Source organism: Dasypus novemcinctus, chromosome 14 (genome assembly GCF_030445035.2).
Source record: "Dasypus novemcinctus isolate mDasNov1 chromosome 14, mDasNov1.1.hap2, whole genome shotgun sequence".
Taxonomy (NCBI): Eukaryota; Metazoa; Chordata; class Mammalia; order Cingulata; family Dasypodidae; genus Dasypus; species Dasypus novemcinctus.
Window position 1 is genome coordinate 84,051,389 of NC_080686.1, and position 27,678 is coordinate 84,079,066.

General features: G+C 35.1%; 1 protein-coding gene across 1 annotated transcript in view; it reads right to left on the reverse strand.

The window, feature by feature from the left end:
• Positions 1-27,678, reverse strand: part of MRPL13 (mitochondrial ribosomal protein L13) — a 52,939-nt gene that overhangs the window by 3,078 nt on the left and 22,183 nt on the right. The window contains exons 4-6 of the mRNA XM_004480746.5: positions 24,482-24,542; positions 21,309-21,395; positions 12,026-12,147 (exon numbers count right to left, since the gene is read on the reverse strand). Coding sequence (XP_004480803.2) covers positions 12,026-12,147; positions 21,309-21,395; positions 24,482-24,542 — 270 coding nt within the window. The remainder of the gene's footprint in view (positions 1-12,025; positions 12,148-21,308; positions 21,396-24,481; positions 24,543-27,678) is intronic.

The following is a 27,678-nucleotide window of genomic DNA, read 5'->3' on the forward strand; positions in this document are numbered from 1 at the left end:
CTTACTTTTCTGTAAATAAATTTTGCTATTTATGTAACTCACAAGTGCCAAGTGCTTATTAGGTACCACAAAGTACACCAACTACTTCACATGCATTATCTCATTTTATCCACATATACTTTATGAGAAAGGGACAGCTATTCCTCCCATTTCACAGGTGACAAAACTGAGGCTCAGAGGAGCTGAGTGATTTGTCCTAGGAGCTGAGTGATTTGCCCTACAAGGAAGTAGATGGTAGGGATTTGAGTGCAGACTGACTCCAGAGCCTGCAACACAATTTTATTTCATATGACTCCTATTAGGCTATAGGTTCCTTTAAAAGCAAGATCCCAATATAGTTGATCTTCTATCAGCAACTAGAACAGGGCCCGGCATACAGTCACACTTGGAGAGAAATTTGTTAGTAGAGTACAATGCCTACCCTGAAAATGCCATTTTATTTGCAAGCTTATCCTTTTTCTCCTACTGGCATATAACAAGAGCTTCTACAGATAACCAATTTGATCCCAAGAGAAAAAAAAAAAGTATCACTACCAAGAGATCACTTAATATAAATTCTGACATAGCTAGAAACATCAACTCATACCAGAGGCAATTAATGATAGCATACACCGTCAGGAAGTACCCCAGTGGGGGAAAAAGGAGTTTTTACACTAAATATGTTTCCTATTTCTCACTTACACACACAACTGAAAGCACGAACACATACCACTCATTTGTTTTGCCTGTTCCCTTCCACTAAAGGAAGGAAATTTAGGATAATAGAGAAACAGGAAGGGAAGGCTATTCACCTTAGTGCTTCTCAAACTTCAGTGAGCATATATATTATGGGGGCTCTTGTTAAAATGCAGATTCTGACTCAATTAGTCTGTGGAGAGGCATTTCTAACAAGTTCTGTTGTGATGTGATGCTGGTCCACAGACCAACACTGCATAGCAAGGCTTTACCTCAGACAGAGCTATTCATAAAACAGAGGAGACAAACATCTGAAGCAAAAGAAGCATTGTCAGTATGAAATTTCTAAAATTATGCTGTGTCTAATAGATAGTAACAATTCCCTCAGCTAGAGAAGACTCCATTTGATAAACAGTATCTTTCTTGACACTTATACCTATCAGTGTCTTTATTAACAGGCAGATTTATGCATTTCTGATACAATAATAACTTTTAATGATGACAACCTGTAATGCAGCTAAAATTCCTTTGCTATCTATCATTAAAGAAAGATTAAATTGTAGCCCATGTAGCTTGAGTATTGAGTATATGTCACTATATTTAGGTTCTTTAAAAACTGGTAACCAATACTGGCAACAGTATATTAATCAGAATCAAATTCTCAAATTATATCACACATTTATTCTATTTTATGTTTTGATCTACCTAGACTCCTCATTAGACAAAATAGCTTTTAAAAGCAAGAAAATTGGTATTTAGTACATTATTTTGCATACTATGTATGTTTAAATGCTGTTTGAAATGGCTTAATCTTTTGCCAAAGGGAATGACAAGTGAATTTATGTTCTATATTTGTATCACTTTTTTGTCATTGTTTCACTGGAAATAACAAATTATGAAATTTTAAAATAAAATATAATATTATATAAGGTCAATTAATATATTTATAAATAATAACAATTCTAGAATAATCTCAGAAACTTTTGGAAAGACATACCAAATTTTGCTACAGTAGGCTAATACCTAACTAATTTTTACGTTTTTTCCCACAAAAAAAATATAAAAATTTACTCCTTGATAATTATAAATTATATTTTAACAAAATTACCATAATCCTTTTAGACATATAACACAGAGTATCCAAAAATAGATATATCAGAGCTGCAATAAAGCAAGGAAAGTTTAGGAAAAATTTCTATTTTAGTTGTAGTTATTCAAACAAACAACCTTTAAGTAAGTAGTAATGACCAAATGTGAAGGAACCATACCTCATGAATTAAAAGTCATTTCCACTTTCAGGGATGAACTCATTCCATTTATTCATTCACTCAATAAATATTTATGGAGTATCAGGTCCTGCTTTGGGCACTGAGAATATTGTAGTGAGCAAGAGAAAAATTCTTTCTTTATTAGCATTTTCTAATAGGGTGGTATGTATAAAATTTGACTTTTCAAGTAAAAGCTAAAAGTTTTAAGCTTTTATATATGTGTTAAGGATAAGTAAACTTGGTGGATTAATGACGCTTGAAGGAATTAGTTAACATAAGACTTGTTTTAATTCCCATTCTAAATTGCGTTTAATTCCCTTTCTAAATTGTGTTCATAGCTATTAAATGTTCTGTAGCAACAATCTATTTTGCAAATATTTGCCACCTGTAGAAAACTGCTTTTAGACAATATAGCTTTAAGAAATAACTTTACTACTCCCCCATCCCAATTTTTTTTCTGAATGAGGAAAAAGAATGGAGCTACAGAAAGTATTTAATGGGGCTTGTGATTGCTCAAAAAGACAATCACACCACATCCCACATAATTCTCAACTTCCTATAGCAAATCCCTTACCACAAATGTCCATGTGCCAAACACTGTCTGCTACCCATTAGAATGAAAGAAGCAAAACACGGCCTTTATTAAAACAAAATGAGCACATCTCAAAAGTGCAGAGAGTCAAATTCATACTACATAAATTATAGAGGTTAGCACACTTACATTATCTTGAAATTGGGGCCATTTCTATAAAATAATTTATCTTTTGCCTTCAGAAAAAATTATTCTGGAGATTTTAGTTTTCACTGTAATGTAATGGGAAAAATACATTTGGTTTGTGAATACAATGAAACATAAAGCTGTAAAGCAGATGGTTTAGGCCACAGCTCAATTAAAGACACTTCGATTATTTGTCCCTTTAAGATCATTTATTTTATTAAGTAGAAAGTAATTCAAATTTCAGGCTTAAATACAAGGAATTGTATAGAACATAGGTATAATAATTTTTAAAAAGTTTTTACTATCCTTTAGGTATTTTTCCCCTCACTCCTAAACTCCTTAATAGTGTTTCTTTAGTATAATGCTTATTCCAACAAAACATTTAAAAGACTAAAATAAAATTTGGACGGTGAACTAATTTTACAAACAACAAAAGGTCTGAGTTTTAAACCATTTCCATTGTGTAGATGGAATTATTTAGAATAACCATTCCAGGAAATCTGATGACATCATATATTCCTTGAATTAAAGATGTGAGCTGCATAACGTAAGAGTATGGCAGGGTAATGGCAACTTTACCATTTCATTAGGCACTGTACCACCTCCTGATCAGAAACAGCTCAGCTATGATGTGGACCATTGACCATGAGGTGCAGCGGTGCTCAAAGATGTATTCACCAAATGCAATGAATGTCTCATGATGATTGAGGAGGTTGTTATTATGGGGGGAGGCGTGGGGTGAGGGGGGTGGGGGGTATATGGGGACCTCATATTTTTTGAATGTAACATTAAAAAAATAAAGACAAAAAAAAACCACACCAAACTTCTAAGCTTGTTTGCAATTTTTAAAATGAAGTGACTGTTTCTCAATTAAAATGAACAGGAATTGCTATTAGATTCAATGATCGCTTTTAACTTATAATCTATACTGACCAGAACTGAAAATGATTTAGTTTTAGTTATTTAAATAGAGGTTGCTTTTATTTTAACTATCAGTTCTAATCTGTTCGTATCCCAAAGAACAGTATAGTTTAGAATGTCTAATTGGAGCAAAACTTAGCTCTGGAAATACTGAGGTCTATGGGATAAGCCAATGCTAAACTGGTTGAAATGGGTGGGAGACTTGGAAAGTAATCTTGTTCCTCAAGTCCAGCTAATAAATTTTGTCTGTAAAGAGCAGCAAATTAAGTTAAATCTGGTAGGAAAATGCCACATGACTAGACTAACATAAAATTATGGAAAATTCTGAGGATGTCCAGAGATCCCATCCAGCTCTTTATAGGATTCGAAAAGGTAGAAAATGCTGTCTCATTGTCTTTAATTAAGTCTCTGCTCTGAAGCATATTTTAAAAACGTATGGGTGAAAATAACTTTTTTTTCTGGGCATAAATTTAACTAGAACTGTAAATTTTAGGATTAATAACTTTCATTTAAAAGAGCATGCACTAAGCTTAAATCCTTCCTCTTTCCTCTAGCTATGGACTGAACACGCTATTCACCGAGACCCTTTTCTAAGCTAATGTTCCTAGCCTCTGGCATCCTGTTTTCCTTTTACAGAGCTGGATGGACTACTACTAAAATATCTAAACCTAAACTCACTTTTAGGAAAGATAATTCCAGGGCCTATCACGGTTGTCCTGATAACTTCCTTACCTTCACCCTTACTACCGTCTCTCATTTGTAGGCACACTTCTAATAATATACTCTGTAAAGAGTGTTTGCTATATACCAGAAACATGGATTTTCATTATAAACATGTTTGCAAACCTTCAATGATGCTGAAACTTTCCATACTTAGTTTCTCTACAAAGGCAAGTGTTTTGCTTAAAATAAAGTATCACTGAATTAACCAGTGAATAAAAAATACATTTTTGTTTTGTTTTGTTTGATAAATGCTGCAGCACTCTGCAGATAATGCAAAGTGATTCAAACTGAAATTTTCTACAAACCTAGTTTTTTTAAAGGAAAATTCTCCTATAGGATTTTGTAAAAATGAAAATTAAAAAACAGTTAAAAATGTTCCAAGTTTTATTTTTAGCTCATCATAATGACAATTTTCCATTACAGTGACAGATTTATAATTTCCATCATCATTGTGGTTTTGTAATGTAGTGGCAAAACTGCTAGGTATGGAAATAATTATTGATAGTATTAAAATAAGTTGATCATTTTAAAGTTACAATCCTAAGCAAATGAACTATGAAGAATGGATAGTACTTTCTCTTTTCTTTAAAGAAAAAAGTAACAAATTCTAAATTCAAACACTAAATCACTATCTTTTTCAAAAAATTTTTTATTTTTTATGAGGTACCAGGGATTTTGAACCCAGGACCTCATACATGGGAAGCAGGTGCTCAACCACTGAGCTACATCAGTTCCCCAACAATCACTATTTGCACACAGCAAACACACATCTAACTTTGTACTATCCAGAAACCAAAAAACCCCATAACTTCTTAACATTTTCTCACTCAATTTACATACCCATGGGATGTAAAAAAAAATACACAAAAGTATATTCACCAATTTAAGAAGTGAGATGTAGAGGCAAGACTACTCATATGGGAAAATGGATTTTAGTAATAGACTTTTAAAAATATATAGTTTCCTTATAAATATCAGGTTTATTCCTTCTTTTCCAAAGAATATTTTATACCATTGTTTAAAAAATAAATCTTTTTAATTTTGCCAACTAAAGAACTAGCAAATGAAGAAAACTTATTAGGGCTGAGAGAATATAACCTTTTTAAGAGACTTAAAAGAATTTAAATAAAATCTCAACAATTGTAGTACTTAATAATTATTAAAACAATTTTGCTAATTACCTACTGGATTCAAAGCTTAGTTTGTTAATAGTTATTGCTGCTTGAAAGCTTTTATCTTCTAAACGAGAAGTTAATAAGTTTACATATAAATAAGAGTTAATAATAGTTCCAGTTATCAAATGTACATTTTACAAACATATTTAAGTTTTATTGTCATATTACAAGCAAATTTAAGTTTTATTGCCAGGGGTAGGGAGGAGGAACCAAAGCAAGCTGTTTTGTTATTTATGATGCAATCCAGGCACATCTGTTTCTGTCAAGTTTCTGCACATTCACCACCATCAGGTCTATCTTTAATAAATTCCAGTTACGACATTCCAAAGGAAGATTATATTCTTGGCTGGCAAATTTTAAGAAGGCTCCTCCTCCAAAAGGGGAAAGAGTTTAGTTCTCATAGGGGCAAAAGTCTACCAGTTATAATAAATTCCATTTCAATGGTTTGAATTACATGGTATGTCAAATATTTTAATTCCAATCCTAATGTACATAATATTTAATATTAGAACTTTATGAAATGGCAAACAACTACATGACATGGCCCAATAAGGCAGTCCTTGGCTACATGAAGCCACTGAAATGTAAATTAATTCAGTTTCAAAATTTAGTTCCTCATTTGCATTAGCTACTATGCAAGTGTGCAAAGCCACATGTGGCCAGCGACTACTGTATCAGACAGCAGATAACAGAACTTTATATCATTGCAGAAAGTTCTATTGGACAGCCCTGAACTAAAAGATAGTCTATTATATATTAGACAACAAGTTTTATTTAATCTAAAATGCGTATTTATTCCTTAGTATGTGCATTCCATGGTCATACAGACTAAACTTGATGTCAGTGCTAATATGCAAGGAGAAGGAACTGTTGGATGATTTATGCTAAATGACTGGTATATCTATATCATGACATTATCCTCAAGTTCAGTAAGTGCATACCCATGTTATTATGTTGATAATAAAAGTTAACATGCTATGTGGCCGCTTGTGAGGAAAGGTCACAGCTTAAAGCGAGCAGAGGGAAGAGGATGTGGCTCAACTGATAGAGCGCCCACCTACCATGTGGAGGGTCCAGGGTTCGAAACCCAGGGCCTCCTGACCCGTGTGGTAAGTTAGCCCACGCGCAGGCATGCAAGGAATGCTGTGCCATGCCATGCAGGAGTGCCCCTGATGCACAAGTAGTGTGCCCCACAAGGAGAGCTGCCCTGCCTGAAAAAAGTGCAGCCCGCCCAGGAGTGGCACCGCACACAGAGAGCTGATACAGCAAGATGATGCAACAAAAGAGAGACGCAGTTTCCCAGGGCTGCTTGACAATGTAAGTGGATGCAGAAGAATACACAGCAAATGGACACAAGAAGAGCAGACAATGGGGGGAAGGGTGATGGGGAGGGGGACAGGGACAGGACAGGGACAGGGAAGAGGAGAGAAATAAATAAAAATAAAAAATCTTAAAAAAAAAAAGCCAACAGAAAGAAAAACCTGTAATCTAATGCATATTCCTGCCACAGGGACATTTGGAATGAAGATAAAGGGCAGGAAAACCCATTCCCAGAGAAGTAACTCAAAAAGCTATTGGGCAGCTCTTTGTTTTTCCAAAGGTCTTGTTACAATACCTACCAAAAGCCCTTTCTAATTCCATTAATATAATGAAAGTACAGTCACTTCTAATTTGTTTTAAAATTAGACAAGAATCACTTAATGAAAAGAGCATTTTAATCAGTATTCCTTGACTGTAACATTAGTTTGATATGAATGGTTATTATATTACTATACTGCCTAGTTTGACTGATTTATAATATACTTTAAAATATTCATGGTATATAACTTCAAATTCCTAATACATATTTGATCACATATTTTATTAACTAGCAGCCTGGGTTATTTCTAGTTAATAAAAAACAGAGAGAAAGTACCATACCTCTCTTGGTCAGGATTTAAAAATTCATTTATGACACTGTTTCTATAAGAAAATCAGATCTGACATACTTAGATCCACAGAACTTCTCCCCAGAAAGTAACCTGTCAAATCTTCAAGGACCACCTCAAATACTTTTAAATATATAACTTATGAAAGCTGAGTACTAAAAAATTACATATGACAGTGGAACAGATATAGCCCTGTGGTTGACTGTGTTTCACATGTATGAGGTCTCAGGTTCAATTCCTAGTACCTCCTGAAAAAAAACACAACACAAAACAACACAAAAAAACAATTACAGGGAAGCAGACTTGGTTTTGGCCCAATGGACAGGGCATCCGCCTACCACATGGGGGGGTCCAAGGTTCAAACCCCGGGCCCCCTTGACCTGTGCGGAGCTGGCCCATGCACAGTGCTGATGTGTGCAAGGAGTGCCCTGCCATGGAGGGATGTCCCCCGTGTAGGGGAGCCCCACGCACAAGGAGTGCACCCCGTAAGGAGAGCTGCCCAGTGCGAAAGAAAGTGCAGCCTGCCCAGGAATGGTGCTGCATACACGGACAGCTGACACAACAAGATGACGCAACAACAACAAAAGAGAAACAGATTCCTGGTGCCACTGATAAGGATAGAAGTGGTCACAGAAGAACACACAGCGAATGGACACAGAGAGCAGACAACCTGGGGGGGGTGGGGAGAGAAATAAATAAAAAAATACATCTTTAAAAAAATTACATAGGATACCACATTTGTAAGCTGTAAGCATGATAAAACTATAGATTTGTAAGGGCAAAAAAAAAAAAAAAAGAACTTGGTCAATGCTTCAAGTGTGCTAAGTATTTTCATACATTAGCTCACTTATTCCTCCCAGCAATCTTCTGTTGGAGGTATCATTAGTTTCATTTCACAGTTAAAGAAACTGAGTTCAGATGAGGAAACTCAAGTTCAAAAATGTTAATGAACTAAGTTAAGGTTACAGAATTGCTGCTCTAGAAGCAGGATTTGAACTCAGCTTTGCATTTTGTTGAAACTTCATTAGACTATTCATGACAATTCAAAATTATTTGGGGGGAAAGAGCTCATCTCTTCAGTCTTTCCAAAAAACTTTTTAAGTACCTAAAAGGTGTCAGGTACTATTTCTAAGTCTTGGGGATACAAGTGCTAAATAAGACAAAGTCCCTACCCTTTGAAGCTGACATTTGGAAACAGAATGGTTTTGAGCCTGGACCCAGGAGCCAGTCATCTTAGGCTTGAGTCCCTGATCTGCCATTTAAAATCCTGTGATCTTAGGCAAGTCAAGTTACTTCATTTCTCTGTGCCTAAGTTTTCTCATTTATTAAAAAATGTGAGAATGTGGATGTGGCTCAAGTGGTTGAGTGCCTGCTTCCCACATAGGAGGTCCCTAATGCCTCCCCCAAACAAAACAAAACAAAACAAAATAAGCAAACAAACAAACAGAAAAATGAACTCAGGAGAGCTGATGTGGCTCAGTAGTTGAGCACCGGCTTTCCACATACAAAGGTCCCAGGTTAAATCCCTGGCCCCAGTACCTCAAAAAAAAGAGCAATATACATTGTACTAACTTGCTGGGTTGCTGTGAAGATTAAATAGGTTAATCCATGCAAACTATACTTTATTTGCTATTTTTATTATTGCTTTAATATAGGAGAACCTAAAATAAACAAGCAAATAAATGCGGTTATTTTGGATAGTGCTACATGTTGTGAAGACAAAGTAAGAGTTCCAGTTCCATTACAATGGTGTAAACCTCTTACAGTCCATAACTTCCTCTGATTACAGCTATAAATGCTGAACTAATACAAAAACTACACAAGGATACTGAAAAGTAAACAAATAAAAAAACAGATGGGTATAGAAGAGAATTAAAACTTTGAGAGGTAACCTGCATGGAGGTGAGTTTTGCATTTTCTTTTACCTCTCATGGCCTTGCCCTGAGAATATCTCAGTGGTAGAAAGTTCTATATGGCTAAAGTCTAATAGAAATCCAGCTTTCTTTCTGGCCAGAGGAACCAGGAAAAGAAGTCCCTCAGGAATAGAGAGTAACAGGGAATCCTACAGAGAAGAAAGCCCAAGGAATGGAATCCCTTGATTCTTTGTATGAATTTGCAGAAGTCTCAGCCTAAATTGTGAACCAAGTATGTAGAACAGACCCAATTTGAACCATCCCCCATAGAAGGCGACAGAATACTTGTATGATGACTCTGACTGCTAAAACAAAAACATCAATATTTTCCCATTTCTAGAGGATTATAACAGAATCCAGACTGGTAATTTTACAATGTTTAGATACACTCCAAAATTACTCAATATACAAAGATGTAGGAAAGTATGACCCAATCTCAAGGGAAAAGATAATAGATGCCAACCCAGAGATGACCCAGATGTTGGAATTATAAAACAAAGACTTTAAAGTGGCTATTAAAATATTATGCCCCACAAAAGTAAAGAAAATACACTTGAAATGAATGAAAAGATAAGCAATTTCAACAGAGAAAGAGGAATCAAAAAATAAAGTAAATGGACATTTCAGCAGTGGAAAAATTTCAGTGGATGGGCTCAATAGTAAAATGGAGACACCAGAGTAAACAGTCAATAAACCTAAAAATAGATCAATAGAAATTATCCATTGTGAAGAACACAGAGAAAAATTATTAAAGCAAAACAAAGTTTCAAGGATCTAAGGGACAATGTCACGAGGTCTAACATTCATGCAACTGTAGTTCCCAAAAAAGATAAGAGATTGAGAGAGAAAAATATATGTATTTGAAGAAATATGGCTGAAAACTTTCCAAATGTGGAGAAAGACTTTATAAATTTTATAAATTTAAGAAGCTAAGTGAACTCCAAACAGGATAAATGACGTGAAAAACATAACTAAATACAGTATAATCAAACTGCTGAAAAATAAAGATAAAGAGACAAACTTGATGGGAAGCGGACTTGGCCCAGTGGTTAGGGCATCACGTCTACCACATGGGAGGTCCATGGTTCAAATCCCAGGCCTCCTTGACCTGTGTGGAGCTGGCCCACGCGCAGTGCTGATGCGTGCAAGGAGTGCTGTGCCACACAGGGGTGTCCCCGCGTAGTGGAGCCCCACGCGCAAGAAGTGTGCTCTGTAAGGAGAGTGGCCCAGTGTGAAACAAAGTTTCACACTGCCCAGGAATGGCGCCGCACACACAGAGAGCTGACGCAGCAAGATGACACAACAAAAAGAAACACAGATTTCCGTGACGCTGACTACAGAAGCGACAAAAAGAACACGCAGCAAATGGACACAGAAGAGACAACTGGGGAAGGGGGTAACAGGAGAGAAATAAATAAAAATAAATCTTTAAAAAAAAGAAAAAAGACAACCTTGAAAGCTGCTGTAGAAAATGACATATTACATACAAGGGAACAAAGATTCCAATGACTGCAAATTTCTCATCAGAAATCATGGAGGCCAGAGGAAACAAAAACAATTTCTTTAAAGTAGTGAAAGAAAAACTGGCACCCCAGAATTTTATATTCAGTGTAAATATCTTTCAGGAATAAAAGAAAAATTAAAGACATTTTCAGGTGAAGGGAGACTAACAAAATTTGTTACCAGAAGAACTGTACTGAAAAAAATGCTACAGGAAATGCTTTTGGTAATAGGCTATTGTAAAAACGGGATCCTACTTTATCTACCTTTCATTCTGTCTGAATCTCAAAGTACAAAGATATACATAGAAAAACTGAAATGATAACTTAAACTTTGGAAGAGGGAAGTGAAGATGAGAGGGTGATCTACCGTGAGCAAGATCTTAAGAAGATAAGGAAATGGAATCTGAACTAAAGTTTAAGAATAAAAAAAAAAAAAAGAATGAGTAGGAGTTATCCCAGAAGAGAGGATGAATTGAGGAACATGTTTTGGGCAGAAGTAATAGCAGAACAAAGGCAAGGAAGAGTTAAATTGCACAAAAGGGGTACCAATATTAAACAGTTTGCTATTCTAGAACAGCGCAGGAGAGCAGGAGGAAATCAGGCTGAAGAGATAGGGAAAAGCCAGGTCATGGACAGGCTTGAGGGTCATGCAAAGAAGCCTCGAAACAATGAGAAGGAAAACGCACTCAAAATTCAAGTGACTTTGTGGACCTTAGGTAGAAGAAACTGTATGGAGAAGAGCAAAAAGTATTTATTTCACTTTTCTATTCAGATCAACTATCTATATGTATGCAGAATTAATAACTTTTCATTAGAGTATATTCTTGGCTTGGTGAAGCAATGTGGAAAATTGAAAATCACTTTGTTTTAGGTTAATGACAATTCATTTATCATTCCAAAAGGCTATAATCAAGTAAAGCCATCTAACAAAGTATCTGACGAGTATAGGCACCTATGAATACTCTTGTACTTATCTAGTAAGGTACTTAGCTATACTTAAAGATTTCTGGCTCTAAGATCTAAATTTATGTGTAGGTAATTACAATAGAAGTTGCAGAGTATCCAAAGGAATGGAAAAAGAACTCATTCTTCCCACCTTCAAGTATCTTATCATTTGGTTGAGGAAACAGCATACCAAATTCAGCTTAAAAAAAAAAAAGAGTGAGAGACTCAGAGAAAGAAGGGAGAAAATAAGGACTTACGGGGACCACACTCTTGGGAAAGCATCTATTTCCTCTTGTGTGTATTCATCCAGACGTCTGGGCACTTTTCGTGGTTGAGGAAGCTCTTCCACTAAATTCTTAAGAATATTTTCTGGAATATTCTACACCAGAAAAATAATTTAGCTTTTAATCTTCTTATAATATCTTCCTTACATAAGTATTTAAAACAAACAAGTAAACAAGGAAAATAATGGTTATGGAATGAGAAAAACAATATAATCCTTAAATTAAAAATCAGTGAGAATCCTTAAAAAGCACATATGACCAATATAAGTAATCCTGTTACAGATATACACTTAAAAAATCTTGATAAATGTATTTCTGGTGATAAATTATTTTTTGATTTTGACAAACAATGAGTTTTAAGTTCTAGCACTTCTTTCTAAATATTGCTTAGGTTAGTCCTTTCAACTGCAGAAGAAGCACTGCCTTGGCTTGTTCTCATGACTTTTCATCTTATGAGTATATGGACTAGGGCTATTGCTTCTAGTACTACTACATTTCAATCCATGTTGTTGCCAGAACACTTTTTTTTTTTTACTCTTTTTCTAAGAGAAATTGTGGGTTTATAGAATAACCATCCAGAAAACTTTTTCAAAAATGACAATCTGCTCAATGTTTTGAGTCATTTATCCAAACACTTACTGAGCTCCTTTTTTAATATTTTAATGTTTATTTGAGAACATATACGACCTAAAATTTCCCCATTTGAACCACATTCATATGTAATTCAGTGCTGTTAATTACATTCACAATGCTGTGGTAACCGTCACCACTATCCATTATCAAAACTTCACAATCAACCCAAATAGAAATTCTATACAATTTAAGCATAAATCACCATTTCCTATCCTCAACCTAGCCACTAGCAAACTATGTTCTAGATTCGGACTCTATCAGTTTGCTTATTCTAATTATTTCTTATCAGTGAGATAATATAGTATTTGTCCTTTTGTGTCTGGCTTATTTCACTCAACATGATGTCTTCAAGTTTCCTTCATGCTATTGCATGAACCAGAACTTCATTTCTTTTTAATGTTGAGTAATATTCTATTGTAAATCTATACATTTTGTTTACCTATTCATAGGTTGATGGGTACTTGGGTTACTTCCATCTTTGGGCAACTATGTATAATACCACTACAAATACTGGTGTGCAAAAATATGTTGGAGTTCCTGCTTTCAATTAGTTTAGGTATGCACCTAGAAGTGGGATTGCTGGGTCATATGGTAATCTATACTTAGCTTTCTGGGGAAATGGCAAACTGTCTTCCACAGTGGCTGCACCATTTTACATTCCTACCAGTAATGAACAAGTGTTCCTATTTCTCTACATTCTCTCCAACCCTTTCAATTCTGTCTCTTCTTTTTCTAATAGTAGCCATTCTAGTAGATGTGAAATGGTATCTCACTAAGGCTCTGCTTTGCAGTTCCCTAATATCTAATGATGTTGAGCATTTTTTTATGTGCTTTCTAGTCATTTGTATACCCTCTTTGGAAGAATGTTCTATTCAAGTCTTTGGCCTATTTTTTAATTGGGTTGTTTCTTTACACTGCTCAGTTGTAGGATTTCTTTATATATTCTAGATATTATACTTTTACTGGATATGTATTTCCAAATATTTTTTCTCATTGAGTGGATTATCTTTTCACTTTCACAATAAAGTCCTTTGTTACACACAAGTTTTTAATTTATCTTATATTTTCTTTTATTGCTTATGCTTTGGATGTAAAATCCAAGAAACCATTGCCTAACACAAGGTCCTGAGGATGCTTCCCTACATTTTCTTCTAGGAGTTTTATAGTCCTGATTCTTTTTTTTTTTTTTAATTCATTTCTCTCCCCTTCCCACCTCGGTTGTCTGTTTTCTGTGTCTATTCGCTGTGTCTTCTTCTTTGTCCGCTTCTATTGTCAGTGGCACGGGAATCTGTGTTTCTTTTTGTTGTGTCATCTTGTTGTGTCAGCTCTCCGTGTGTGTGGCAACATTCCTGGGCAGGCTGAACTTTCTTTCACGTTGGGCGGCTCTCCTTACAGGGCGCACTCCTTGTGCGTGGGGCTCCCCTACACGGGGGACACCCCTGCGTGGCACAGCACTCCTTGCGTGCATCAGCACTGCGCATGGGCCAGCTGCACACGGGTCAAGGAGGCCCGGGGTTTGAACCGTGGACCTCCCATGTGGTAGAGGGACGCCCTAACCACTGGGCCAAGTGTGCTGCCTCCCTGATTCTTATATTTAGGTGTTTGATTCATATTGAGTTAATTTTTGTATATCTTGTAAGATAGGGGTCCTTCTTCCTTCATTTACAAATGGATATCCAGTTCTCCCAGCACCATTTGTTGAAAAAACTATCCTTTCCCAATTAAATAGACTTGGCAACCTTGTCAAATATCAATTGGCCTTGGATATGAGGGTCTATTTCGGAACTTGCAATTTGATTCCATTTTTCTATGTATCTTTGTGCCAATAGCATGCTGTTTTGACCAATGTTGTTTTGTAATAAGTTTCAAATCAGGAAGTGTGAGTCCTCTGACTTTGTCATATTTTTTCTCAAGATGATTTTGACTCTTTGGGGTCCCCTTATGGCTCTTCCCTTTCCACAAAGTAGGCTGCTGGAATTCTGATTGGGACTGCATTGAATCTGTAAATTATTTTCGGTGGAACTGACATCTTCTAATCCATGAGCATTGACTGTCCTTCCATTTATTTAGATCTTTGTTTTTTTTTTTTAGCAAAGCTTCTTCTTCTTCTTCAATTTTTTGAAAAAGTTTGAGTAGAATTGCTATTAATTCTTCTTGGAATGTTTGGTAGAATTCACCTGTGAAGTCATTTGGTCCTTGGCTTTTCTTTGTTGGGAGGCTTTTGATGACTGATTCAATCTATGTATTTTAAATTGGTATGGTAAGATCTTTTATATCTTGTAGGTTGTGTGTTTCTAGGAATTCATCTAGGTTGTCTAATTTGCTGGCACACAGTAGTTCATAAAATTCTCTTATGATTACTTTTATATCTGTAGGGTCAGTAGTAATGTCCTCCCTCTCATTTCTGATTTTATTTGTATCTTTTTTCTTTTTTAACTTGTCAGTCTAGCTAAAGGTTTATCAATTTTCTAATCTTTTCAAAGAACCAACTCTTCCACATGGATGACGGATGCAGTTCCTCTGCTTGCAGTTGTTGGCACTCAATTCCCTGGTGTGGTTTTTGACCATCTTGGGTAAGTCCAATGAATCAAAGTAGGAGTCGCAATTGGAAGAGGTTGTTGGTGTGGGAGGAGTGGGGGAGGGGTGGAGTATATGGGAACCTCTTACTCTTTTAATGTAACATTTTCTTTTTGTGATGTATATATCTTCAAAAAAATACAATTTACAAAAATGATGGGGTGGAGAGGTGGGGAGTGGGGTATATGGGAACCTCTAATGATTTTTATGGTTTTTTAAAAAAATATTTTCTAATGTAATGTTCTTTGTGATCTATTAACTTTAATTTTAAAAAGTGTAAAAAATAAAAGTAAAAAAGTTCACTCTGAAGGAAAAAAAAGAACCTTTGATTTGGCTAAAGCTTTCTCTATTTGTTCTCTCTGTTTGTTCTTGTTTTAGTTTGCTGTTCTTTTTCTATCTCCTCGAGGTGTGTCTTTGGTTTTAGCTTTTCTTTTTTAATATAGGCATTTAGGCTATAAATTTCCCTCTTGGCATTGCCTTTGCTGCAACCCATAAGTTTTGATATATACTGTGTTCTCATTTTCATTCATCTCACAAGTGTGTTATTTAACTTCCATGTACTTGTTCATTTTCCAATTTCTTTCTGCCTGTGATTTCTAGCTTCATTCCATTGTGTTCAGAGAAGATACTTTGAATAATCTCAACCTTTTAAAATTTACTGAGATTTGTTTTGTGGCCCAGCATGTGGTCTACCCTGGAAATTATCCATATATACTTGAGAAGAATGTATATCCTGCTGTTTGGGGGTGCAAAGATTTGTATATATCTGTTAAGTCTAGTTCATTTATCTTCAGTTTTGCCAGTGTTTGCCTAATGTGTTTTGCAGCACCGTGGTTAGATGCACAAATATTTATTTCTTGGTGGATTGACCCTTTAATTTATAGTGTCCCTTTTTTGTCTCTTACAACAGCTTTTAACTTAAAGTCTTATTTGTACCATATTAGTATAGCAACCCTGGCTCTTTTCTGATTACTATTTGAATGGATTATCTTTTTCCATTGTTTTACTTTCAACCTATTTATGTGTTTGAGTCTAAGGTGAGTCTCTTGTAAACATCATACAGTTGGCTTATGCTTTTTTTTTTGGCTTATGCTTTTTTATCCATTCTGTCAATCTATGTCTTTTGACTGGGGAGTTTAATCATTAATATTCAGTGTTATTATAGTAAAGGCAGTACTTAAACCAGCCATTTGTCTTTTGGTTTTTATATATCTTTTTTTGTCTCTCTTTTCCTTTACTGCAGCCTCCTTTTTTTTCAATAGTTTTTTGGTTTATTTTTATTTTTTAAATTTATCCCCGCCCCCCTTGCAGCTTGCTTTTGCAGTCTGCTCTCTGTGTCCATTTGCTGTGCGTTCTTCTGCATCTGCCTGCCTCCCCTTTGTTGTGTCACCTTGCTGCACCAGCTCTCCATGGGCACAGGCAGTCAGCTCTCTGCAGGCACAGGCGCGGGCTGTAAGCTCTCTGTGGGTACAGGCTGTTAGCTCTCCATGGGCACAGGCCAGCTTGCCTTCACGAGGAGGCCCTAGGACGTGAAACCAGGGCCTCCCAGATGGTAGATGGGAGTCCAATCGATTGAGCCACAGCCGCTTCCCTCTGTATAGTTGATCTTTTGTGATATATCTGATTGATCATTTTCTCATTTTTGTCTCTGTATATATTTAAAATATTTTGTGTACCTTGGGGTTTATATTACACAACCTACGTTTATAACCTCCTAATCTGAAGGGGATATTTAGTTGAGTTCTTCTTGTGATCAACAAATTATGCTAGGTAATGAGCATATGAAGGTATATAAAAAGATCATGCCTCTAAATGCTTGCAATTTTTAAGAAAATCATCCCTCAGCTTAAAATTTCTCAGGACAAAGTTCTAACTCTTTAGCTAAACAAGTGTCCTTGCTCCTAGCCTACCTTACCAACTTTACTTCTCCACACATACCCATGGCTTCTTGCTTTCTAACATACACACCTTTCAGGGTTTAGTCCAGACTCAAATCTCAGTGTCTTTAGTACTGGTATTCCTTCTGACTCAAACTATCTGTCTCTTATTATATATCCAATGTTTAGAAAAATGTAAAGTTGGAAGACTGGCCTGGCAGTAGTTGGCAGAATGGACTGCAGAGGGGGAAAAGTGGAGAAATGGGGACCAATTAAGTAGTTATGTCAGTAATCCAAGTATGATGGAAAAAAAGTTTGAATTTAGGTAACGAAAAGCAAACTAAGATATCTGAGAGATTTTTAAAAGAAGAAATAATAGCAACTGGAAAGAATGAATAAAAGAAATGATAAAGAGTACGTGTAATCAAAAGCATCAACGCTCATGTTTTCTGCCATCACACAGAAATAAGGCAGCTGGGAAAGGGAACTGTATTGCAAGACTAGTTAACTTCAGAGACTGTATTGAAATAATGGTAGGACATCAATGTGGAAGTGTCCTATGGTTTCCATAGGGATAGTATAAATAACATCCTCTTTTCATTATATGGCATTTCTAGAAATTTTCTTTAAAAGGCTCATTAAAAAGTAAATTCTGTTTCTCTGCAAAGAGCAATATTGTAATTGGAAATCTAATATCTGGCCAAGGACATGGCATTATATAATTCATAGTTTTGAGCAACAAACTTTTTTAAGAATTAAAATACAACTCTTTAAAGAATCACAGAACTCTATTACATTGTAAGCTTGCTCTAAAAGCTAATATAGCAACATTTTCACATTTTTTAAAATTTAAAATGGCTTTTGAAAATTATGGCTTGGATATGTTGGGTCACTATCAATAAACACAATAAACACTAAGTAGTAGGTGTTTCTTCACTGAAAAGCATTTAACAAATATTTAACACCTACTTTCCTTCTGTCAGTTACTCAAATCTGCAAGTATAATTACAGAGAATCAGAGCAAGTAGAGAAATATTAAGTGACATTTATTTTTTTACTTAAGAGGTCTACCTGCCAACTTGATATTTATGAATATTTTACACTTCTTTGGAAAGCCATTTAAAAAATCCCTAAATCATTTGTAAAGACAATTCCAAAAGTTGGCAAGGGCTCACTCAGCCTAGAGAGCTTGGAATATAATGTGTTCCTAGTAGACGTTTGCTGAGTGGAATTTTGACTGAAATGAACTTACTAAGTTTCCACACTACTGGGGGAATTCATTGAATGGATAAAAATCAATAGGAAATGAAGAATGAGAGTTGTTGATTAGGCATTATAAATAGATTCACATATACAAACTTCTTTTTGGCTGAACCATTTTAGAGTAATTTGCAAATACTTCAACCTTAAATATTTCAGCATGTCAGTTTGTCCCACATTTGTGGTGACATATCTCATTTCCTGGTTATGGTAGTGTTCATCAGATTACTTTAATATAAAAGTATGTTTTGCTCTTGCAAATAATAACTACTCTGGGGAAGTGGATGTGGCTCAACTGATAGAGCATCTGTCTACCATATGGAGGGTCCAGGGTTCGATTCCCAGGGTCTCCTGACCCATGTGGGGAGCTGGCCCATGCACAGGTCTGCCACGCACTATGAGTGCCATGCCACGTAAGGGAACCCCCGTGTAGGGGTGCACCACGCACAAGGAGTGCACCCTGCAAGGAGAGCTGTGCCGTGTGAAAAAAGCGCAGCCCACCCAGGAATGGCACCACACATATGGAGAGCTGACGCAGCAAGATGATGTGACAAAGAAGAGATGCAGGTCCCAGTGCTGCTGGATAATGCAAGCGGATGCAAAAGAACTCACAGCGAATGGACATTGAGAACAGAAAATGGGGGGGTGGGGGGGAGGGGAGAGAAATAAATAAATCTTAAAAATAAATAAGTACTCCGTGGCATGAAATTTTATAACTATGAATACCCTGTCCCATAATAACCTTTTACCCAATGGCTATAGAATACACTGATAATGGTATCTTTTCTAAGTCAGTATCTTCTAGTTTAGATTAGATGAGGAAGGGAAGGCTCTCCTGTAAAGCAGAGCCTTCCCTTCCTCAGAAAGTAGAATGGAAATTACAACAAATTAGAAATATTTTTTTGATATCATGATGGAATCACAGATTTTTGCTTTTTGGTCAATGTAATTCAGTACTGGTATCTTTCATTTTCCAGTTCACACAGTCCCATATTTGGTCAGTGGGTACTACTTCAATCAGGTCCCTGTGTTCTTTTGAGATTTCTAGGGTGATTTCTGAGCACTAAATTCCTTTTTGTTCCTTCCTATTAATCTTGGACATGTATATACGTCATACTAACTTTGTTCTTTCTCTGATCCGGACCTAGAATGAACAATTTGTCCAAGCAGAACTTGGTTCCTTTTAATAATGAAAAGAAAACAAGAACTGGGCTACAGGGGGTGCCATTTATATTTTTTGAATATATAAAATATTAACATGATTAAGTAGTTAAAATAAAAACTGTCCAAAGGTATCATCTGAAAAAAATCTCATTCTCTTCCTGATTCCTTCTCTTTGTACACACACTCCAGTAAGTAACCACCTTCATTTTCTAATTTATTCTTCCTATATTTCTTTATGCAAAACAAGCAGATATATAAATGTCTATTTAAATTGTATGTATATATATGCATATAAAAGGTAGAATGCGGTCTGTATTATCACATTGCTTTTTTACTTAACAATATAACCTAGGAAGCATTAAGTATCAATTCACAGAAATAGTTACCATTCTTTTTTTATAATTACATAGAATTATATAGTACATACTGGTTTATATAATTATACATGGGTTTTTAAATATTATTTATTCCCCTCTCTCCCTCCCCCTTTTTGCATTCACTGTCTGCTCTCTGTGTCTGTTCGTTGTGTGTTCTCCATATCTGGTCTTCTTCTTTTTAGGAGGCACTGGGAACTGAACCCAGGACCTCCCATGAGGGAGGGAGGCACCCAATCACTTGAGCCACATCCACTCCCTGCTTGTTGAATCATTTTGTTGCACGAGCTTGCTACATCAGTTTGCTGTTTTGCTCATCTTCTTTAGAAGGCACTGGTACCCAAACCTAGGACCTCCCATGTGGTAGGCGGGTGCCCAACTCCTTGAGCCACATCCACTTCCCAAGGTTTTATTTATGTTATTTTACTTTAATATAATCTCATGTATGTTAATTATTATGAATTATTTTTCAGTATAAATTGCAGCAAATGAGATTTCTGGAACAAAGGATTAGCCACTGTGTGTACAAATTTTTGCTAAATGTTCCCTAGTTCCTAGAATTTCATATTGGTTGCACCATTTTGTACTCCTACCAGCAATGTATAATAGCTTCTTTCCCTATAACCTTGACAATAATGTTTGCCAAACTTTAGGATATTTACCAATCTGTTTTGATCAATATGGGCTCATTTATTTTATAGTCTGAAATTACTGAAGAAATTTATTGTTCAACTGAATTTCCATGAATACTTAAAAATCCACTCTCGATCCTGACTATGTAATTGGAACAAATTTATTATTTTTATGTCTTTCAGAAGTTATGGTTTCTACAAAAATGTGACAGTACAATTAGAAATAGGAGTGCTTAGACTCTTGCGATTGCATGAAGGTCATTTATCCTTAAATGATAATATAGCTCCCACACTTTCTACGTCAGAAGTAAAATAGTGAAAAGTGTTCATGCAAAACAAAGGTAACAAATCAATCATTTTGGTAAATGCAGTCAAAGCTAAGTTGTCAAGAAGTTTTGTATTGGTTGCATAAAAAGTAAACTAAATTAGTTTGGACTCTTTTCACAGTTGAAGAAATTAATAATGAGTACCCTCATTCATAAGTTCTGATCTGTTACATATTCGAACAAAGCAGTTATAAAAATAAAAATGGAGAACACAGAGATGTTTGATTTCTAGTCCAGTGATGGCTCATTTTATGGCTTAAAATAGGATCTTGGTGTGCTTACTTTAAACATATAAAATTTTTCTGAAATTGAGGTATGAAAGCATTGACAATAAGTCGACAGTATTTATTTAAAAAGGAAATAAAATAATTGAAAATTCAGAGAAAGTAACAATACTTGGGCCACTGACTTACCTCTTCTGGAAAAAGATGCAATCTTTGCATCAGAGTTCTTCTGTGAAGGTTTTTTGGTAGCATACCATAAATAGCTAACTTTACAATCTGAAAAATAGATACAGGTAGGATTCAACAGGCAAAATGTGATTTGGAATATAAAGAAGGCAAACATAATTAGAGATGGTGATAAAAATGTGTGGGTTAAAGCTCAACATGAATATGAAAAGAAAGTGAGACCTAAGTAGATTTATGGCAGCAATAAAAAGAATTTTATCACTTTGTACATTATTATTTTCTTTAGGCTTTATTTGTTTAATTTATTGTTTATTTACAATAAGAAGAAAAAAAGAGAAAAGAAAGTTAAAAACAACCTACGTATCTGCCAATTTTAGATAGAAGATGATTTCCCTAAGTTTGTACAAAAACCTGTGCCTTAAATACTTTATCACATTATAGATAAGCTGACCCTAGGTATCCTAAAGGGATAAAGAACACAAGGAAAAGGCTAAGTTGATATATTTATATCTAATAATTGTGAAAAAAACTAAAAACATTTAATAACCTTCAAACTATCTAAATGTTTTAATTAATGTCTTTTACAAAAATACTCCAAGACTATACTGATAATCAGAAGGCTGCATTATGAAATAAATCCTTTTACAAAACACACACACAAAATATTGATTAGTAAATTATATCTGTTGACAGAAGACCAGATGAATACTTGGTGTTTAAATTGAAAGTAAAACAAGTGACCTCATACTCAATATGCCATTTTTTGTCAAAACCCAAAGTCAAAATTAAGTCCTTAAACAATTTTTTGTTTTAATAGCGATAATAATTCAAACAGATTTAACTCTGAAATATTTTTAAGATTATCAAATATTTTTTAAAGCATTTAAACTTTTTATAGAAAATATAGTAATCTGAAATAATTTGAACAAATATTGTTAAATGCCAAATTCTTGACATGAGAAAGTTGGACCATACTGCCTCCTAGTGTAAGGTTCACATGCCTGAATAAAACAGACTAATATTAATATTTAATTTTTAAAACATTTAAAAATATTTACAAAGTATTATCAAAAACTATAATTTGTTCAAACAGTTATGATATATGTTATCAGAAGCCCTTACAACTTTTTAGAACCATTATATACAAATCATTTTAACAGCCAAACAGGATACTTTATTTGACCTTAAATACTCTAAAACATACTATTTAGGAAAACATTAAATGTTTTCCTAAGAAGCAATCTTTGAAATGATTTTTTACAATCAATATGAATTATAAAAAACTGAAATAAACAGTAAAGCATAGAATTTCTAAATGTATTTCACACTTTATCATTATAAAACATTTGCCCCTTCGTCAAGAAAATTTTAGGTCATGCTACACTAAACAATTGTCTGCATTCTGACAACAGGTACTTATTTATCTTTTTATGGAAATAAAAAAAGGGTATCTTCAGTCTAATACCTTTGCTTACTTCTGACTATATTTATGTAATAAGCTAAAAGTTTCTACTGAGGAAAATGTTATCTCTTCTATTGGTGTAGTTCAAAGACCAGATCTATCAAGAGTTAAAGGATGGAAAAATAAAATTGTAAAACAGCAACAGGAGACTATGCTTTCAGTAATACTGAGGACTAATTTATGAATTATAAACTTCTGCCACCACAGACTTTAAATGATAAAAAAAAAAATTATGAAGTTCAGAAATGTTTTTTAAAATCTTTTTTAAAGCATGCATGGAACCAACTGGAAGCCAGAAATAAGGAGAAAGAATGACAAGAAAATAAAGCACTAGGGCATCAGCTTATCCATGGTAGTAAAGGGTATAGAAACAAGGGATAGGATTAAAGTCCCCTCATAAACTTGGGATCTCCCCCAAAAGAGAACACCCAGGTCATAGGGTGGGACAATAAAAAAAAGTAGTCTTTCCTGAAGGTAACTGCTAACCATGAACTTGATCTCAAGGCTTTGGGGCCTAAAAGTCACCCTTCCTTTGGGAATTAAAACCCTATACATCATGACTTCTCTACCCATGCCTCTTCTGTCCCTTTTACTGAAGATATGATTGAAGCTGGGGTTGGTGTATTCCCAGGAGAGCTGAATCTCTGGGCTGTCCATATGCCAGCTCGGCCCTGAGACTTAGCACTATTGCAGCACCTTCTCTCCAGTTCATTGGACTTCCCAGGTCAGCTGACAGGGAGGTGAGGCTGGATAACCACCAACACAAGAACCAAGAGAGTACACAAGTGCAGGCAAAAGAGTCCCATTCACCAGCCATGTGGAATCGAAGCCCCCTCTCAACTGAGAGGTGGAGTGGGCATCACCATCCCAGGGTCCTCAGGATGAAGAAAATATGGACTAGAGTGGACTTACTGGTATTCTACTATAGAATTATTGTGACTCTAGCAATGGAATAAATTAAATCATTGATGTGGAGACAGTGGCCATGGGAGTTGCTGAAGGCAGGGAGAGGGAAGAAGAGCTGTGATATGGGGCATTTTCAGGACTTGGGAGCTGACAGGAATGATATTGCAGGGACAGATGCAGAACATTATATATCCTGCCTTAACCCACTGAATGGACTGGGGAAGAGTGTAAACTATAATATAAACTATAATCCAAGCTGCGTAGCATTGCTCCAAAATGTATTCATCAAATGCAATGAATGTAACACACTAATGAAAGAAGTTGTTGATGTGGGAAAAGTGGGGCGTGTGGGGAGTGGGGCATATGGGAACCTCCTATATTTTTTAGTGTAACATTTTGTGTGATCTATGTATCTTTTAAAAATAAATTAAAAATATACTGAAAAAAATGACAATAGTTGAAAAAACCAAAAACAAAACCCTACACATCAAAAGTTCAAACAAAAGTTTGTTATATTACAATCTACTTATAACAGCAAATTTTTTCTAGGTGGTTTTGCAGGTATCAGGAAATTAAAAAGAAAAGTAATTCTTTGACTAAAGTGCAAAACATAATAAATAATAGTTAGGTAATACATAGAAATAAATAATGAAAACAATACTTATCAAAACTTGCATGACCCAGCTGAAGTGAAGAGTTTATAGACCTGAATGCTAGCTACATTACGAGAGATTGTAGACTGAAAAAGCAGTATTTGAATCAATTTTTCTACAAATGATAAATAATTTTTAAAAAATCACAGACTTACCGCCACTGGATCCTTCAGGTGAAGTTGAGCAGCTGTTACTTGTTTAAATCCACCTGGGTAGCTGTTAGAAGAAGCAAAAACATTAAAACTGGGAGTAGGCTATGGTACAGTATGCTTAAAGTGAACACTTATTTTATAATAAGAAAATATTTATTATGAAATATTTGTTTTTAGAAGCTATGTTTTCATTAAGTGTTGAAAATTAAGTAGTCAACTATGCTTTTTGAAACTATACTTCTTAAGTGGTCAACTACCACTGTTTCATTAAAACTTTTACTCTGGAAATTTTCTTGGCATAGCTTTTTATACTTCTATTTGAATTTTAAGTTATTCGTCACTCATTCATTTATTTGTTCATTTACTATGGGGTAGTTTATCCTATCTTGAAATTAAGAATGAGACATGAGCCGGAATATTTCACGTTCCCTGCCAAATTAGACTGAAAGTATCCATATGAGCTAGCAATCAGGACTGGGGAAAATGGTGGTAGACTACTTGAATATAAAGTCAAGTTCATACTCTAAACAGGTCATGACCCTGTTTCCTCTTAGAAGTTGGTAAAAGGACACTGAGAGTTTATTCAAAATCATGCTAGCTTTAAGTAATAAAATAATTCACTGTGTTCAGTTCAGTCATTATATATAAAATGGATTGTGGCAGTTTGGTATTGTTGATGAATTCCAAAAATAGATAGTAGATTTTGTGTTTGTAAACTGGTCTGTTCCTCTGGGTATATTAGATTGTATTAGATTCAGAGATTTCACTTTTACTTTATTAAAGTAAGATTACGGCTTTTATTTGACCACATCATTAAGGTAACTTGGTTTGAGTGTCCCATGTGCCACTGCCACCCCCTTTTTGTGGGCTATATAAATACATGTTAAATCAAAGACAGGGAAGTAAATACACAGAGAATACAGAGAGTTTCGTTTTGGACACTGGAACCCTGGGGATAGAGCGCTGAACAGTTTGAGAAAGCCTGGAAATACATGAGCCCTGGGGAGAGACAAACCTTATGCTAGCCTATAGCTGAAACTGGAAGAAGCTGGGACCACAGAGCCTGTGGAGGAAGAGGAAGGCTGAACCTTCACAGAGACTGGCAGCCATCTTGCTCCTACATGTGGCAACAGATTTTGGTGAAGGAAGTAATTTACTCTTTATGACCATGTGACTGTAAGCTTCTACCCCAAATAAATACTCTTTATAACAGAGGTGAACCAAAAACTACTAGAAGAAAATGTAGGGAAATACTGTCAAACCTCATAGTAGGTGATAGTTCTTGGACCCTGTACCCAAAGCATAAGCAACAAAAGAAAAACAGATAAATGGAACCTCGTCAAAATTGAACACTTTTGTACCTCACAGGACATTGTCAAAAGGGTGGAGAGGCAGCCAACTCAATGGGATAAAATATTTGGAAATCACATGACTGATAAGGGTTTACTATCCAGGATATATAAAGAGATGTTACAACTGAACAATAAAAAGACAAATGACCCAATTTAAAAACAGGCAAAAGACCTGACTAGACATTTGTCAAAAGAAGAAATACAAATTCCAAAAAAAATACATGAAGAAATGTTCAACATCACTAATGATTAGGGAAATGCAAATCAAAACTACAATGAGATATTTCATACCTCTCAGAATGGCCACTACTAAAAAGACAGAACTACAAGTGTGGAGAGGATGTGGAGAGATAGGAATACTTATTCACTGTTGGTAGGAACACTGAATGGCACAGTCACTGTGGAGGACTGTTTGGCATTTCCTAAAGAAGCTTAATATAGACTTGCTGTGCAAACCTGCGATACTACTACTCAGTATACACACCCAAAAAAACTGAGAGCAGTGATATGAATAGATACCTGCATAATAATGTACATAGTGGCATTATTCATGATTGCCAACATTTGGAAATAACCCAGGTGTCCATCAACAGATGAATGGATAAATTGTGGTGCATTCATACAAGGGAATATTATGCAGCTATAAGAAGAAATGAAGTCATAAAGCATATGACAACATGGATCAACCTGGAGGACATTATGTTGAGTGACACAAACCAGACACAAAAGGAAAAAAAACTATGTAATTGCATTTTTATGAACCAAATATATTGTGTAATGTATTGTATGATTTAAAAAAAATTATATGCATCCAATATATTTGAGAAATGTATGTTTTTATTCAACTGTGTTTTCTTTTTAGTTTCTAATTGTTTTATTTTCAATTATTAAATATACAAAATTAAGTTAATAAATGAAAAAAAGAAAATATGGCTAATATAATTAATTCCTGGAGAGTAATAACACTGAATGTTAATGGCTTAAACTCTCCAATCAAGAGACACAGATTGGTAGAATGGATAAGGAAATAAGACCAATCTACATACTGTCCACAAGAAACTCACCTTAGACCAAGGGTTCCCAAGGAGGTTGAAAGTGAATGGTTGGGAAACAATTTTACATGTAAATAATAATCAAAAAAGGGCTAGAGTAGCTATACTAATATTAGACAAAATAGACTTTAAATGCAAAACTATTTTAACAAATGAAGAAGGAAACTATATATTAATAAAAGGGGAAATCCATGAAGAAAGGATCAGAGGTTATTTTTAGTTACTTCTTTAAAGTATTTTCTATATTTTCTAAAATTATGTTTTAAAACATTTATAAATAGAAAGGCAAATTTTGAATACATAATTACAATACAGTGAGATGAGTATAATAAAAGTAGTATGTCCAAGGTATAAGTGAGGAGACAACTGTGGTGTCTTGAAGTTATATACCTCAGGAAAACATATTCTTAACCTTAATACATTCCTGTGGGTGTGAACCCATTGTAAATAGGACCTTTTGATAAGGTTATTTTTAGCTAAGGTGTGGCCAACTGAATCAGGATGAGTCTCAATCTTCTTACTGGAACATTATAGAGGAGGCCTCCTTAGAAAGTAGCTACTGGAGATGCAAGAAGCTAGAAGTCAATGGAACCTTAAAGTGAAAGAAGTCACTGTCACGTGAACTGCCATGTGATAGAAAAGCCAAGGTGTACTGGGGGAGAGTGTAAACTACAATGTAAACTTTAATCCATGTGATGCAGCAGTGCTTCAAAATGTATTCACCAAATGCAATGAATGTGCTACAATGATGAAAGAGGTTGTTGATGTGGAAGGAGTAGGGGTGTGGGGTGTAGAG